General features: G+C 48.1%; 1 protein-coding gene across 3 annotated transcripts in view; it reads right to left on the bottom strand.

The window, feature by feature from the left end:
• HNF1B (HNF1 homeobox B) overlaps positions 1-17,847 on the bottom strand; it is a 77,523-nt gene that overhangs the window by 34,697 nt on the left and 24,979 nt on the right. For 2 of the 3 annotated variants that reach the window (XM_084823313.1, XM_084823314.1), the window contains exons 3-4: positions 15,946-16,132; positions 9,911-10,149 (exon numbers count right to left, since the gene is read on the bottom strand). In XM_084823313.1, the coding sequence (XP_084679439.1) occupies positions 9,911-10,149; positions 15,946-16,132 (426 nt within the window). Of the gene's footprint in view, positions 1-9,910; positions 10,150-15,945; positions 16,211-17,847 lie in introns of all 3 variants that reach the window. The other variant, XM_084823312.1, reaches the window with a different exon arrangement.

The raw sequence follows: 17,847 nt of genomic DNA on the forward strand, positions 1-17,847 counted from the left end.
ATGCCAGTAAGGGCAGCAGTGTAGAGCAAAAAAGCAAAACACCCCCCCACACACATATTGTAGTTTAAAGCTTTTATTGCCGGTATCTAAGCCTTTGGAGAGGTGTTTCAATCTTTTAGAATGGGGGAAAACCCTGCACAAAAGCCATGAAACCACCCAACCAGCAGTAGCTGGGGGAAAGGGGGGGGGGGCAGGAGAAGGGGAGTGGCCATCTGGGGAACCCAGGTGGGCTGGATTTGGCCCCCAGGCCTAAGTTTCTACATATTGCCTTAATACTTTTGGAATTTTAATTTAGATTTTATTTACTGCTTTGTAATGTTGGTTATTGAGCTTTGTAGTGTTTTTCTATGCTCCTTTGATGCACTCCCTCCCTTCTTGGTTTTATTTTATGGTTTATTACAATGGACGCCTTTGTGGCAGGGATTTGATGTTTTACTGTTTTATTCTGTACGGTGCACTGATGGTGCTATATAAATAAATAATACTTCTATCAGTATTAAGAATTAAAAAGAAAATATAAACTCGTCCAGTGTTAACTACTGTTGCAATGAGTTTTCTGTTGTCCAGCGGCAAAGTAGAGCTCAAAAAGTGGAGTGAGTTTACAGGTGGGTCACGCTTTAAAACATTGGAGAAGGGCTAAAGATGGGCAGATCTGACCCACAAGCATGATCCAGCAGGACGTTATTCTGCACACTGTGTACAGTATTCTGCCCACTGTATTCTGTGTTGGCCACTGTGCAAACAAAATGCAGACTAGAGGGACCTCGGTCTGATCCAGCACAGCTCTTATGTTCTTAGAGTCCTGATGGCTCTATGCTACTTCTAGTATCAGAGGCAGTGTGCCTTTATACACCAGTTGCTGGGGAACATGGGTGGGAGGGTGCTGTTGCACCCGTGTCCTGCTTGTGGGTTTCCTGTGGGCAGCTGTTTGGCCACTGTGTAAACAGATAATGCTGGACTAGAAGGACCCTTGGTCTGGTCCAGCAGGGCTCTTCTGATGTTCTTGAAATGAGATGGTGAAGCTGGTGCAGATACATAAAAATGTGTTAAGGATTCGGCTTCATGATGTGTGTGTGTGTACACATATATAGCCATTTAGGGTGCATGCCTATGCATACTGAGAGACAGAAAAAGGTCCTATGACTCCCAGCATTCCCCAGCCACCTGGCTGGGGAATGCTGGGAATTGTAGGACTTTTTTTTGTCTCAACATGCAAAAGATTGTGCCTTTAGATTTTCTGCTTCAAGCACCAAATAACTAGGGGCAGCCCTGGGCTTAGCAAATCTCTGGATCCTCACTCACCATCTATAAAATTGGAGTTAGGAACTACAGCACAGGGCCGTTGTGAAGGCAAACCCAATCAAGACTGTCATCTGCAATTCAACCCCCACCCCACCCCACCCCTGTGCTATTCAGAAGGTTCAGGGGAAGTTCGCACATTTTAAATACGTGTAAATGAAATCATGCTACAACTTCACCCCCAAATTAAAATCTTGTGTCCTGCACTTGCAGATCATTTAGAAAGGGCTGCAGGAGCTCGGGACAGGGGCCGGCGGAAGCAAAGGACGACAGCCCTATCGTCTGAGGCATGCTATTAAGCAGTTAAGGAATTTAGTGCTCCAGACAACCCTACAAAAACAGGGCAAGGACAGTTCAAAGCCCAGCATGGGGAGCCATCAGTGAAGTCCCGGGTGTGGGGAGCTGGCTGCAGCTTCAACCTCGCCTCCCCTCCCCACCTCCTGCTCGCCTCGGGCAGCAGGTTGGTATATTAAAGCTGGGATATTAAGCCTCCAATGAAATGGTTTACAGCAGCTGTTTTCAGACAGAGAGAACCTTGGGCGCATTAGCTTGTTTGCTGAGGAAACCCCTTGTGTGCCTGTCTGATATGAAACCCCAGTATCTTGCAAGGGGTTGTTCATTTATTGATTTGTTACTAACGTTTATATACTGCCCTATTTACTAAAAAGCCATCGAGGCGGTGCAAACACACGAAGATTGCAGCAAACACACGTAAGAACTTAAGAAGAGCCCTCCTGAACCAGACCAGAGGTTTGACTAGTCCAGTGTCCTGTTTCACAGGGAGGGATGGATCAATCGATATCTGGCCCGCATCAGTTTCTCATGGGTTCATTCGTAAGCCTGCTCTGACCTGTTTCCCCATCAATCTGCAACCTTTATTTTAAAAAAACGGAACGGATTGGTCTACTTCTGGCCTGTGTCAAGTACTCAGGTGTTCGGTCTTAAGTCCGTTCCATCCTTTCAATCTATCGTTTTTGTTTTTATTTTTTTAAACTGCCCCCAAATCTGCACTGAAATATTGAACTGAATATGGATTTTTGATCACATTTAACCAAAAATAGGCATTTTTGTATGCATTATGTTCTGAAATACCTAGAGTTGTACGCAGCTCGGTGTGTGTTTTTGAGCTCAGGACTGTATCGCAATGTTTGTGTAATCCAACAGATAACTGCATTCTGATCAGCATACAAGTCCAGGAAGTGTGATTCAGGTCAATTCGCTTCAAAATGTGGATACAGAAAAATTGGAAACCATCCCTGTTTCACATACTGGCCAACCAGATGCCCCTGAGAAGTCCACAAGTAGGACCTGAAGGTTAACAACCCTCTCAAATGGTTGCTCCCCGGTATATTTGCTCCTGAACTTGGACATTCCGTTTAGCTGCCATGAGTAGTCAGCACTGATAGATTTCTTGGTGAATTTTCGTTGGTGAACATCTCCATATCTTATGGTAGGCGAACTGCGTAAATGAATTAGGACAGGTCTTACAGACCATACACCAGTTATGGGGCAGGACTACGAGCTTTTGTACACAGGGCTATTAACCGCTGTATCTGTTTTTTGTTTCATCGCAGAATTGAGATCTGAGTTCTACGCAAAGAGCTTTTGCTTTTCCGTGACACAACCTCTAGGTGGAGCTGTGCTGTAGCAGAACATCGCAAATACACAAGGCGAAACAGTGCTTTCAGAAAGAATACCCCATTTTCCCTTTCTAAAAAATAAACAGGGGAAAGTGCTCTGAAAAAACAGAAGTGAAACTGAAGGATTACGTTGTCGTCTAAAGAACCCATAAATAAGCATGAGTAAGGAATCACAAGCGCACAATAAATGCCTCGTGTAGAAAAGTTCTATAGCTCAGTGACAGGCAGTTCAATGTTTTGCATACAGAATGTCCCAGGTTCAGTTCCTGAAGTCTCCAGTTAAAGAATCTCACGTAGCAGGACCGAGAAAAAGACACCTCTCTGTCTGAGACCCTGGACAGCTTCAGCTGCTATTCAGTGTAGCCAAGACTGGGCTTGATGGGCCAATCATCTGCTTCTTACAAGGTGACTTTCTTAGAATCATACAAGTTGCCATTTTGACTTGCCCATTTTGATTCCAGAGGTTTACCTCCTGTTCTGCAGCTAAGAGCTGTAAGAGCATTTCTACACCAGGCTAAAATCCCGCAACTTTACTGGGGCTTTCTGCTTCTGTTTTAAATGCAGAGTCATGATGGGCTCCCTTTACATGTGCTTCCCTCCCCCACCCTTTCCCCCTTATCTTCGTGTTCTATACATTTCATTATACAGTCACTAGATGGCGCTGTGGTCTAGCGCCTCTTATTGCTGGATTTCCTCTTTTCACTAGGGAACTCAACGCGCTGTAATTTCATAGTTCATTATCTCCGCTCTTTCAAAAAAATGAGATAAACATCATTTAGCATGGGAAGGTTGATGACATCATGGAAAGGACTCACAAACTTCTGTGAGTAACCAATCCCAATAGCAGGATAAAAGCCCCATTTGGAGAAGCCCTAAATCTATCCCTCCCGTGACCTCTCTTTTTCTTAATGGCAAAACTAGACATTGGACGAGGCTTCCCCAATCTGCGGGCCTCCAGATGTGTTGGACTACAACTCCCATAACCATTGGACTTCTCTTTCCATCTCTTCCTGGTAATGTCTACTGTTAACATTGCACGCCACGTTGCCCGTATAGCATGGTGATGGGGGCCAGGAAATGCACAGCTCAACAACATCGTATCGTGCATTGCATCAAACTAGCCACTTTGAGCACCGTTCAGTGGAAAGACAAGGATGGTTCCAGGAAGAGTGAGGGCAAAGAGAGAGAAAGACCATCATCCAGTAGAAGACAACATGCTTTGCATGCAAAAAGTCCCAAGTTCAACCCATTGCAGTTAAAATAGGTGATGGAAGTGACATCTGGGACCAAATGCCAGTCAGTGAAGACAATATTAGCTAGATAGACCAAAGTCTGATGTCGTATAAGGCAGCTTCCTATGTTCCTAGAGATGGATTGACATTGCTCTCACAATGTTCATTTCCACCTTCAGTGGACTCCTCGAGAGAGAGTCCTCCTCTTGCAAACAAATACTTGAGCCCTCTGAGGCCGATGGGATCTGCAGCGAAGGGCAGCTGCTCGTGATCTAAAATCCAGTGCTAAAATAAAAAGGAAGGGATGGGGAGGGTGGAAAAAAAAGCCCCTCCTTAACGGCCTTTCTATCCTCTCCGAATAAAATGGATGCTGCTTAAAACAATCCTAGTGGCCCCAACAGAGAAAAAACAAAAGGATGCCATGGGGTAACTCAGTAGATGCTGGAGGGATGAAGAGGGCACATCAAAGGCACCCAGAATGGTTCAAAGCTCCAACTTTAATTGTCAATTAAGCATGCATAACCGGGAGGGTGGTGGGGAGGGCGAAACAATGCCATGACAACCCCCGGACTCCATGCTGGTGTATTATTGTAAAGGCAGGCTGGGGAAACACTGAAAACAGCTGATTTTGCTGACAATGTGCTCGTAGGACATCTTGTAAGCAATCAGGCCCCGACAGAAGGGCGGGCACCCCTCTCCGTCACCGGCATTGTGTGGGACATTCCACGGCAAGGGTCACACCCTGGTCAGCAGGGAAAGGGGAGCGGGTAAAGACGGCTGCTGAAAGGTGCATTACTTTGGCTCATTACATATGTCCCAAGTGCCCAGTTTACCAGGGGCAGTTGGGCTGGCCAGGTGTCCTCTTTTACAGAGGACGGTCCTTTATTTGCTGGGCTGTACTGTCCAATTCCTGTTTATAGCTAAAGAACCATAAGAACCGCTGTCCACCCACAATTAGCTCCTGGAGAGCAGACTTGACAGGCAGGCACACAGCTCACCAGGTAACCGTCTTCTGCACTGTGGTGAGATGGACTGTATTTCTATTTAAATTATAATAATTCTTTCTAAATTAGCACAATTTCCCCCCAGTGCAAATCACTGTCTTTTTTGGGGGAAGGGTGATGCATTTCCTTTTTCGGGGGCTCATAAATGGCCACCCTAAGGGTAGTTTCTATCTTCTTTTTTTCATTTTTTGTTTCAGTGCCTGCACCTTTTGAAAGTGCTCCATTATGTGTGTGTGGTTTGCAAAGCTAGCATATCACTCTTTTCATGGTTCAGCCCCCTCTCCAGAGTCACAAGAAGTTAAATCTTGGAGCAGGAAAATGGGAAGCTGCCTTATACGAAGTGGTTAGATCTTGTTGCTAGTGTGCATGTATCAAAACTGATGCGCATGAACACTACGGTGCAATGCTATTTGCGCTTACCCAGGAGTAGTCCCACTGAGCTCAAAGGAACTTAACACTGAGTAGATTTGTACAGGATTGCGCTGAAAGGCACCATTTAGTCACGAAGCTTCCTATTGCACATGGTGAAAATGCTGGTGTATGTTTTGAACTGGGACCACGTATTATGATTTTTTATGACAATTATGTTTCCCCCCCTAATATATCTTTAACTAAGAGAATGGACACCATCCTGCCTTTTTAATCATTGAAGGACAGGCTATTACTGCTTGATGAACATAGCTTACAACAGATTAAATAAACCTTTCAGCAGCACATGATTATGATTTGGGGGGCAGGGGATACCCAGTCAGGGATCTTTGGCATGAGAAAAAGGGTATTACAAGCATGTTGGCGGGTATGTACTTGTCGGTTCCACTGATTAATCAGGAATGGGATTTCAATCTATAAGCGAAGCTGTATCTGATTAACCAGATCAGCCTTCACCAACCTACAGCCCTCCAGATGTTTTGGAATACAACTCCCAGCATTCCTAGCCATTGGCCATGCTAGCTGGGACTGATGGGAATTGAAGTCCACAACATCTGGAGGGCACCAGCTTGGGGAAGGCTGAACCAGACTGATTAAATCTGTTCAAGTCTTGTATAAGAATGTAAGAAGAGCCCTGCTGGATCAGACCAAGGGTACATCTAGTCCAGCATCCTGTTCACACAGTGGCCAACCAGCTGCCCACGGGAAACCCACAACCAGGACAGGAGTGCAACAGCACCCTTCTGCCCATGTTCCCCAGCAACTGGTGTGCATAGGCAGACTGCCTCTGAGACTGGAGGTAGCATAGAGCCATCAAGACTAGTAGCCATTGATAGCCTTCACCTCCATAGCCTTCTATACATTTAAGATCGGGGCAATTTTTCAAATGACGGCAACGTATCGTATGGGTTGGGGAAGAGCGCTCAGCAGTACAGCCCATGTCTTGCATGCAAAAGGTCCCAGGTTCAAGTTTCCAAGTACATTAAGCACTGAGTCCTTGGGAGTTTCCTTGTTTTCCTTTCCCCTCCCTGTTGCTTTGCCTTTTGTGTCGTGCCTTTGTCGAGTGTAAGCCTGAAGGCAGAGACTGTATTCTTTTTATCGATCAGGGAGCCTCTGTGATTGAAGAGCAGGGTAGAAATGCTGTAATCCAACAAACAAACAAACAAACAATCCCGGCATCTCCAGCTAGGGATGGGAAAGACGTCTGTCTGTGACCCAGGAGAGCTGCTACCAGTAGATGGTCTTACTCAGTATAGGGCAGCTTCCTATGTATGTGTCCTCAAATGGTGTAAGGTATGGGTGGCCTCCAGATATTTTGGCCTACAACTCCCATCACCTCTCACCATTGGCTACACTGGTTAGGGCTGACGGGAGGTGTAAGCCAAAGCATCTGGAGGGCCACAAGTTGCCCATTTCTACTGAAGGGCAACTTTCCTCAACCTAGTAACCTCCAGATGTGTTGGACAACATGGCTATTAGCCATGCTGGCAGGAAATTATGGGAGTTGTAGTCTAACACTTCTGGAGAGCATCAGGTTGGGGAGGGTGGGTGTAGGGCCTCTTTGCCCGCACCATCTGATGCCGCAATTCATTTGCCATGCCGATGTCGTGGCTTCCCCCAAAGCATCCTGGGAACTGTAGTCTGGCGAGAAGAACTCACAGGCCCAGTCCAGGTGTGGTCCTGATTATATGGAACTCAGTTGCCACTCTGAACTGCAGTGGCAGGCATCAAGGGAGTGCTTGCAACGTAGAGATGACTTGACCTGTAAAGGCCAATTAATGAAGGGGCAGAACCCCTGCTTTGCACGCAGAAGGTCCAGGTTCAATTCCTGGCATCTCCGGGTAGGGCAGGCAAAAATCCTGCCTGAAACCCTGGGGAGCTGCTGCTGCGAGTCAGCGTCGACAGTACTGGGCTACATGGACCAAGGGTCTGACTCCATATCAGGCAGCTTCCTATGCCCCTATTTAAATCAACCCTTTATTCAGAACCATGAGGACTAGAATCTTACTTCATTTTTAGGGGAAGGATCATTGCCCAGTAGCAGAGCACCAGCTTTACATATTCAAGGTCCCAGATTTGATCCCCACAGCATCTCCTGGCAGGGCTGGAAAAGCTCCTGCATGAAACCCTGGAGAGCCGCTGCTGCCAATCAGTGTCGACAATACTGGGCTAGATGGTCTGACTCAGTACAAGGCAGCTTCCTACGTTCCTATGATAAACGAGGCCGTCTTCCATTTGCAACCAGCAACGCTGGAAGCAGCTGCTGTCCAGGAGACACACACCAGTTATCCTTGAAAAATAAAAGGAGTTCCCAAAGGTGGTGGCCGTTTGGCAGCCTCCCATTCCAAGATGGGGTACGGTTTGGTCAGGGGTCCCTCCACCCACTCCTTTTTAAAAAGGGGAGGGGGAAGAGAGAGAGAAAGAGGATGCGGCATTGTTTCAGGAATCAGCAGCGAGACCCAAAAGAAAAGGGCTGGTGACCCCACACTGACCCCCACGCGACCCTAGCGCTTGTCAGAGAGGCGATTTCTGTTGTTTGCCTCTTGAGCTGGCTGACTTTGGTGTGTAGATTACAGGTACCAGAACAATGGGAATTGTTTTCCCCAACAATGCGCCTTGCTCCACACCGCTCACTCAAGATAGCTTCTCCCCACCCCCAGATTAAGCTCCCTTCTCTTCTAGCCTTCCCCCTTTTCAGGGTCTCCAATTTAAACTGAGCTTGCTTTTTCCTCCCCTCTTGGAGCACACTGGCTTGCTTTTGTGACAATCCTCTGCCTGTCGAAAGAATTGCAAGATGAGAAAAAATGGCCATAAATGTACACAGGGAGAGGAGAGTGAAAGCAGGCCAAGGTTATTCAGCCCTTCAGAGAAGGAGGGAGGGAGGAGGAATCCCAACACCAAAGAATCAAGATTTCGTTCTGTCTCCACTTGGCTGTATTTAAACAGGTGACCCCCTCCACGGGCACAATGCATTCTCTTCAGTTTTATAAATGTATTTGGATTCTCTGGTTCCACAATGGATTGCTTTCAGGTTAGAGAGGAATAGTTAGATCAGGTTTATTTGACTAAGTTCATCAGCCAAAGTCCATAGCAGAAAATAACAGCCCGCAATACGCAGCACATAATTTAACCGCAGGGCAAAAACAAAACAAGCACCACCGTCAGGCTGCACCAAAGGGCCAAAAGACAGCATATTTACCATTGCTAGACAAAGCCTCCATATATAAAGACAGCATCGCTCCCTCTAACAGTGAACTCAGGTGGTGAGTGCCGACTGAAACAAAGCCCCCAATTCGCTCTATTTCTGATGCTCAGGTTGTGAGTGCCGTGGCTTATGTAGCCAAAACAGCAGCATCCACACACAAGCAGGAAGTATAAGCAGACTCAGGAGAACTCCAAGATAAGAACATCAGAAGAGTCCTGCTGGATCAGACCAAGGGTCCATCTCATCCAGCATTCTGTTCACACAGTGGCCAACCAGCTGTCGACCAGGAACCCACACGCAGGACATGAGCGCAACAGCACGCTCCCACCCATGTTCACCAGCAACTGGTATACATTGACAAACTGCCTCTGATACTGGAAGCAGCAGATAGCCACCAGGACTAGTAGCCATTGGTAGCCTTCTCCTCCAGGAATTTGTCTAACCCCCTTTTAAAGCCATCCAAACTGGTGGCCATCACGATGTCTTGTGGTAGCGAATTCCATAGTTTGACTATGCGCTGTGAGAAGAAGTCCTGCCTTTGATCTGTCCTGAATCTCCCACCAGTTAGCTTCATGGGATGACCCCATCGGGTTCTAGTATTATGAGAGAGGGAGAAAAATGTCGCCCTGTCCACATTCTCCCCACCATGCATCATTTTGTACACCTCTATCGTGTCTCCCCTCACTCGCCTTTTTTCCAGGCTAAACAATCCCAGCTGTTGCAACCTTCCCTCATAGGGGAGTTGGTCTGGCCCCTTGATCCTTTCAGTTGCCCTTTTCTGCACTTTTTCCTGCTCTACAATATCGTTTTTTAGGTGCGGTGACCAGAACTGTACACAGCTTTCTAAGTGTGGTCACACCATAGATTTGTATAAGGGCAGTATGATCTTGGCAGTTTTATTCTAAGTTCTTTTCCCAATTGTGCCTAACATGGAATTTGCCTTTTTCACAGCAGCCACACACTGGGTTGACGTTTTCATCAAGCTGTCCACCACAACCTCAAGATCTCTTTAGGGGAGGGAAACACCTAATGGGGGAAAAGCCCCAGAACACCTCCTTGAGAACTGAGCAAAGGGGACGGCAGATTCCAGCTTTGGCTTACCTGGCATTTTACTTGGTGGGGAAGAGCTGGGTTGAGCATGGTGAGGGGAATTGTGGGAGAGCAAGAGGTTCATGGTATGAGGCTGGCCCGTGCTGTAGGCATCCATGGCCAACTTCTGGCGAAAAGCCTCCTCTTTCCTCCGGTTCGCAAACCAGTTGTAGACGCGGACTTCCGTGACCAAATTCGAACCCAGGCCATGTGCTTTAGAGGGGGACACACCCCGCTGGAGGCATTCTGCCCTAGGGGACAAAAATCAGAGGAGACACGTTGGAAAGGGTTGTAATAAATAAAACACTGTTAGGTAGCTGGCACTATCACGGCACTAGGCCCGGTCCAGTGTTAGAGGCTTGGTAGTTCTGTCAATATCATGGAGAATGCTGAAGATGGAGCCACTCCACTCCGTTTTCCTCACTCCTAATTGCGGCTGCTTTTCTTTAAGGCCAACTCAAAGATCATAGATAACGAGCAAGCTTTTGAGTTCTTCAGATCTCTTCATCAGGCAGGAGGTTGCAAGGGCAGGATGGAGGGGGGGAGGCTGACTGGATGTTGTAGTCAGGATGTCTACATAGTCAAGAGTCTTAAGATGATATGGAGGAGTGGGGGGGGGAGGTTTGCAGATATTCAAATTGGCCTCTGCCAGGTGATGCAATGGTTCCAGGTAACAGAGCCCCCTAGGACCACTGGGAAAAAGAAATTGTAGATCCTCCATTTTTGAAAATATAAAAACCCACTGCTAACTCAAAGCTGTGATCTTGAAAGCTTGCATATTGTTTGTGATCCTTGAGTTGGCCTAACAAAAGTATTACACGATATGGATTTTTGGGATTTTTCTTAGGGCCAACAACTGGCTTAGTTTTGTTTTCTTTACGGGTGTATCTGCGCTATAGGCTAAGATTTCTACATAGGACACTGCCTTCTACCAGGCCAGACTATTTGCATTGTCTCCTCGGACTGGAGCTGCGGCTGTCCAGGGTCCCGTGAAGAGGTGTTTCCCATCACCTGCTGGGAAATGCCAGGCAGGGCTGGCCCTACCATTAGGCAGAGTGAGGCAGTTGACTCAGGCAGCAGATTCTGGGAGGTGGCAGCAAGGTACCGGAGGAGAGAGCTGTGGGCCACGCAGCCTGCCCTGCACCCCCTAAGCTAGCCTACTGCCTTCAGGTATGCTGGTGCATGCTGCCCCATTTCCAGTGCTGAAGATTCAGCTTCTAGTCCAGTCATCTTTTGTACATGGCATGGGAGAGGGAGCCATCTTGTCTTTCACCTCAGGAAGCAAAATGTCTTGGTCCAGCCCTGGTTCCAGGGATCAAACCAGGGACCTTCTGTTTGCAAAGAAGATGCCCTACCGCTAAGCACCCTTCCCCAACCTGGTATCCTCCAGGTGTGTTGAACTACAACTCCCAGCATCCCCCAGCCAGCCATACTGGCTTCCTTGGAGAGGGAAGAGGCTGCAGACAGTCTAAGGGCTCAATCCTATCATGCATATTTAGACAGAAAGAAAGTCCTACAGCTCCCAGGATTCCTCAACTAGCCATGCTGGCTGGGGAACGCTGGCAGTTGTAGGACTTTTTCGTCTGTCTAAACATACATAGGCTTGCACTCTAAACCCCACCAGGAAATTATCTGGTTTTGACAAGGGAGGAACTAACATGCCCCCAATGCAGATCACCACCCCATCACGAATACTAGATCCAGACTGTGAATTTCCACACTCCAGAATTAAAGTATAGGCCTTTCCATGCGGTTATAAATATAGTGATTATAAGTATAGGCCTTAACTTGTTCGTTTGGATCAAACAAGGTTATTCTAAAACATAGACGATGTAATATTATTTTACCGTCAATTTTAAAACGTGATTTAAAATGAAAAGTTTTTTTTTAATTATTAAAACAAAAACCACCTTTGAAAAGGCTTCATAGCCCTTCAATCAGATAAAACGTAAATATAACAACACTTTGAAAATAAGTGTCAAAACTACTCCAGGCCTAAGGTGGGGAAACAAAAGCATATTATTCAACATGGATATTATGTTCAACAGGTGCCTGCAACAGACACATTATATATATTAGGAGAGCCAGTGTGGTGTAATGGTTCTAGTCCCCAATCACCCATGGAAGCTCACTGGGTGACTTTGGGCCAATCTCTGACTCTCAGCCTGACCTACCTCACAGGGTTGTTGTAAGGTTTACATGGATGGGAGGAGGAGGATTGAGTAAGCTGCCTTGGGTTCCTTGCAAGAGGAAAGGAGGTGGGATATAAATGTATAAAATACAAATTTATCATTACATAACACATGCCTAAGAATGCTCTTGGGATCATAGAATCATAGAATAGTAGGGTTGGAAGGGGCCTACAAGGCCATCAAGTCCAACCCCCTGCTCAATGCTGGAATCAAGTCAGAGCATCCCTGATGGATGGCTGTCCAGCCTCGTCTTGAAGGCCTCCAGTGTGGGAGAGCCCACCACCACCCTAGGTCATTGGTTCCATTGTCGTATTGCTCTGACAGTCAGGAAGTTTCTCCTGATGTTCAGCCGGAATCTGGCTTCCTGTCACTCGAGTCCATTATTCCGTATCCTGCACTCTGGGATGATCGAGAAGAGATCCTGGCCTTCTTCTCTGTGACAACCTTTCAAGTACTTGAAGAGTGCTATCCTATCTTTTACCCTTTTCAGTGGGACGCAGTAGAGAAAAGGTATGAAAACAGAAAAGGTTCTGACATATTTCAGAGAGGAAGTGTGGTTTTCCCCCCACTGTTGCTTCAGACCCGAGTCCCACAGCACCTCAAATGGATTATGGCAGAAGCGTTTATGGGCATGGCTTTGTCAATGAAGCAGTCGCCTGTGTTGGCAGGAAACTCCCATGCCAAGTTCATTAAATCAGCCTCTGCTTAGTTTCCCTACTCGTCATCAGATAAGAGCAGCCGCAGTTCGAAACAGAGACTGGGGGGCTTTACATCACTTGCTCCAAGGCTGTGGGATATCCCCCACCCCAAGGTGTGTACTTCTCCTTCCTTGCTGGCTCGGGGTCCACAGCCTCGCTTTTTTTTTTGGTTTCGTTTTCTTCTTCTCCTCTTTTGAAATGGCCTGCCTGTTGGCCTTCCTGCTGGATCACTTTTTTATCTTCTATGTTTGCCTTAAGATTGGATTTGAGTTCGTTTATACCATCTATGCAAGCCTGCCTTGGAGCCTCAGAGATGTGGTGTAGAAATGTCCTAAAATCAATCAATAAATTTGGGGGCAGGGTGGGGAGGCCGGGAGGAGGGGAAGTTAGCACAAAGAGAGTCTTGGAGGCCCAGCCGTGCAAGAGATATGGGTGGATGTTGGAGTGGAGCTGCGGTGATAATGAATATCTGTATCATGTACAGATTTGGAAAGGTATTGTAGGCACGCAGGCTTATTGTTATTCAGGAATACAAGGGCTATCTCATCTCTGTTGATGGCTACATGGACAAGCAGCTTGCAAATGCAGGAGGCTATATGTGTGATGCATTGTCTGGCCACCCTGCGGATGTCCTGATAAGATGCAATAATGTCAAATAATACCGGCCAAAGCTCTTCCTGGGGTTTTATTTCAGTTGGTGCATTACTGGGTGATTTTATTTATTTTTCGTTTCTCTGCCCCTCTGCTCTTCTAGCGTTGCTTCGCCATGGCTTCCTTGTTTCGTGATTTCCTGACGATGATGCAATGTGTGTTTTGTTCCTAAGCTGCTCTGAGTTGCTTTTAACAGGAAAACGCGGGATACAACCTTTTAAAACAGACACATGGAAATGGCTGGGCGTGAAAGCTTTTAGGGACCAGGCTGCGCAGTCTGGATTCCCTCAGGCCCCTGGTGTGTCGTCTGTTGAACTTCGACTGCACGCTGCATATCATCCGGGCTCCCTATAAACGGTGGTAACTCACAGGCAGTGCCTAACAGGCTCCAGGTTTTGGAAGGCCCTTGGGCAACTCACCCTCAATGCCCCCCCCCCATTGAGTCTACCTTCTCACCGCCACTGTCACAACCTGGCTCCTTCTCTGTCTCATCATTGCTACCACTTGCTTGCTTGCCAGGTAAAGAGCCAGTGAGCAAGCAGGCCATGGCCTCTCCTGCTCCTCTCGCGCTGGCCCAGACACTGTTGTCTGGCCCAGAGCAAGAGGCAGGTAAACAAGCAGGTTGCCATGGTGAAGAAGAGGAGCAACTCCAGGGGGCTCTTGTCGGTGGGCCCCTGCCGGTGTGCGGACCCTTAGCAGGAGCCTAAGCATGCCTACCCTTGACACCAACCCTGCTTGCAGGTTCATTAGTAGGGTATAGAATCATAGACATCACCTTGCCGACAAAGGTCCGTCTAATCAAAGCTATGGTTTTCCCAGTAGTAATGTATGGCTGTGAGAGCTGGACTATAAGGAAGGCTGAGCGCCGAAGAATTGATGCTTCCGAACTGTGGTGCTGGAGAAGACTCTTACGAGTGCCCTGGACTGCAAGGAGGTCAAATCAGTCCATCCTAAAGGAAATCAACCCTGAGTGCTCATTGGCAGGACAGATACTGAAGCTGAAGCTCAAATATTTTGGCCACCTAATGCGAAGAGAAAACTCTCTGGAAAAGACCCTGATGCTGGGAAAGACTGAAGGCAGAAGGAGAAGGGGACGGCAGAGGATGAGATGGCTAGATAGCATCACGGATGCAATGAATATGAACTTGAGCACGCTCCGGGAGAGAGCGCAGGACAGGAAGGCCTGGCGTGCTATGGTCCATGGGGTCACGAAGAGTCGGACACGACTGAACGACTGAACAACAACAACAGAATCATAGAATAGTAGGGTGGGAAGGGGCCTACAAGGCCATCGAGTCCAACCCCCTGCTCAGTGCTCAAAGTCAGAGCATCCCCGACAGATGGCTGTCCAGCCTCGTCTTGAAGGCCTCCAGTGTGGGAGAGCCCACCGCCTCCCTAGGTAATCGGTTTCATTGTCATCTTGCTCTAACAGTCAGGACGTTTTTCCTGACGTTCAGCTGGAATCTGGCTTCCTGTCACTCGAGTCCATTATTCCGTATCCTGCACTCTGGGATGGTCGAGAAGAGATCCTGGCCTTCCTCTCTGTATATATATACACCTCTCTTGCTAGGGCTCCTAATGCAGGCCTGCAGCAGGGTTTCTCCTAATCCAAGAGAAGACAGGGAGCGGGGAGTCTGAAAGCAGGGTTGCAGTTTTACTAAGAAGACACCACACAGTTAGTTCCCTGCACTTGAATACAGCACACTAGGTTGCTCAGCGGTGCGACCTCACACCAGGTTTTGGAGGGCTGTTGTGCAAGACATCCTCAATGGGGCACCCTCATTCCAGGAGTCTGCTTTCCCCCCAGCACTGTCAGCTGCTGTTCCTCCTGTTCGTCCTCTTCCGCTTTGTTCCTACCACCTGCTCCCTTGCCAGGCTGAGAACCTTTGCGCAAGCAGGCAGCAACGTCGCCTGTTCCGCCATCACATCACCACCACTGTCTGGGCCAGAAAGAGAGAGTGGGTGGCAATGGAGAAGAGGAGGAACAGGTCCAGGGTGCTTTTGTCAGCGGGCCCCCTGCCGGGCGGTGGGCCCTTGGCAGATGCCTGACCATACCAACCCATGATGCCAGCCTTGAGGCTAATACTTTACCCACTCGAGGCCTGCACAGCTTGTGGCCCCCAAGCCACACATGGTGGGGCCCACCAGAAGCTCCAGAAGCCCCTTGGTTTTTAACCGCCTGCGAAACACAGCTGGCCGAGCTAAAGGCAGGCGGCAGTTCGCCATTAGCTCAGTGGCAAGGTTCAGTCGCAAACGGCAGGCCCGACCAGACCTCCGAGTGGTTTTCCTCTGTTGTTGACTTATGCTATGCGCTGAGAATAGCAGGTTCTCTTCCCTTTGACACAGAACGTGCCAGACGCTTCACACAATGGGGGGTTTGGTTTAAAAACAACAAAGGCTCCATCCTCTGCCAACAAGCTGCGAGTTAATTAGGCGCAAGAGAGGAAGGCGGCTGTTGCTCAAGTTCTCGTTTGAGGGGGGCTTGTGTGTGTGTGTGGGGAGTTACCTGTTGCACTCCTCTACCAGGGTCTCCCTTTCTTCCTTGCTGGGGTTCTTTTGCCGGTCATAGGCCTGGTACAAAATCTGCTGAGAAGCGGGCCCCCACTTGAAGCGATTGCGCCTCATCTTCTTGCTGGGCGTTTCAGCGCAGGGGTCATCGAGCTGGCCCACGCCCTGGCTTTGCTGGTTGAACTCTGGAAAGAGAAACAGCAGCTGATCTTGACTGCTTTTGTCTGTCATATTTCCAGAACCCTGGACTGTCTGGTTGAATTCTGAAAGAGAAAGGAGCAGATTTTGATCGGGCTTATAGCCGCAGCCACTCAAAAAGTAAAAACCTTCATGCACAGATTCAGACAGCTTGCTGAGGCTGGCCAGCCTGAGTTTACTAGGATGCAACCAGGGCTGTTGAGCACATGGCTGGACCATCACAGAGGCAAACTAGGCAATCGCCTAGGGTGCCAAAATTCAAGGGTGCTTGCCTGTGAATTGGCAGCTATGGAGGACAAAAAGCAACTCTTCAGGAGATCTGATTTGGCCCGGGGAGCTGCAGTTGCTCCGCTTTATCGGGCCTCCATGCTACTGAGGACAGTGTTTGAAACTGCTTTTCAGGACAATATGGCCCATGATGTACCCGTAAAGCAGTGGGTGGGGAGGGGAGCCCTTCTCTGATGGAAAAGCAACTGATAGAAGGGTGGGGGTGCTTAATCTTTCCACTCTGCACATCGATTTCTACTACCCCCCCCCATATGTTTTTCTCCCATGTCCTGTTAAGGTTGGTCAGATGCAAAAGAGGACAGGGCTCCTGCACCTTTAATAGTTGCATGACAAGCTACACAACTAATAAAGGTACAATAGCCCTGTTCTCTTTTGCATCTGGCTATGTCCAGTCTTAGCCTCCAGGCAATGTCCAACCTTGGAGCTCAGCTGGGAGAAAAACAGTGGGAGCAAAGTATCTCAGGAGAAATGTGGTGGGTGAGGAAAGAGTTTAGCACCTCATCTCTCCCACCAGCTGCTTGTTCACTGGAAAAGGTTCAGAGGTGATCTATGTTTGAGGATGCTGGCGTCACATATATATTGCTCTCCCTGCCCCCTAAGACCAGCAGTACTGAACCGTTTGCAGAACAAGTTTAATCTAGCAGGGTCAAGAGAGGTCCAACTGTGCTTATTATTTATTTGTTTACTTTTTTATTTAGGAAATGTATACACATCCCTTCAGTTAAAAACTCCAAGGACAGCTAAGAACAAAAGCAAAAACAAGGACTAAAGAACATCAATAATGCTCAGTGTTTAAAAAACAGCAGAGACTCGGAACAGCAGAATAATAAAATCTGGCAGAGATAATAAAATCATCAGTTAAAACCAGCTTCAGTGATATGCTGGGCGTGGGGTGCCACAGGGTTCCATCCTCTCCCCGATGCTATTTAACATCTATGTGAAGTCGCTGGGGGCTATCATCAGGAGGTTTGGGGTGCGGTGTCATCAGTATGCGGATGACACGCAGCTCTACCTCTTGTTCAAATCTCCACCAAGGTTGGCCATAGAATCCCTGTCCAAATGTCTAGAGACGGTGAGTGGCTGGATGGGGAGGAATAAGCTGAAGCTGAACCCTGACAAGACCGAGGTACTTTTGGTGGGAGACAAGAGGAGGCTGGGGGATGTTGACCTGGTGTTGAATGGGGTATGGCTACCCTTGAAAGACCAGGTCCACAGCCTGGGGGTCATTTTGGACTCCCAGAAGTCCATGGAGGCTCAGGTGTCAGCTGTGAGCCGGACAGCGCTGTATCAACTCCATCTGATACAGTGGCTGCGCCCCTCCCTTCCCGACCATCTGCTCCCATCAGTAGTACATGCCCTGGTCTCCTCTCGTTTAGACTACTGTAACGTGCTCTACATGGGGTTACCCTTGAAG

The sequence above is a fragment of the Heloderma suspectum genome, chromosome 16, assembly GCF_057233095.1.
Source record: "Heloderma suspectum isolate Gila_16-S chromosome 16, 16-S_ref, whole genome shotgun sequence".
In the NCBI taxonomy this organism is placed as follows: domain Eukaryota; kingdom Metazoa; phylum Chordata; class Lepidosauria; order Squamata; family Helodermatidae; genus Heloderma; species Heloderma suspectum.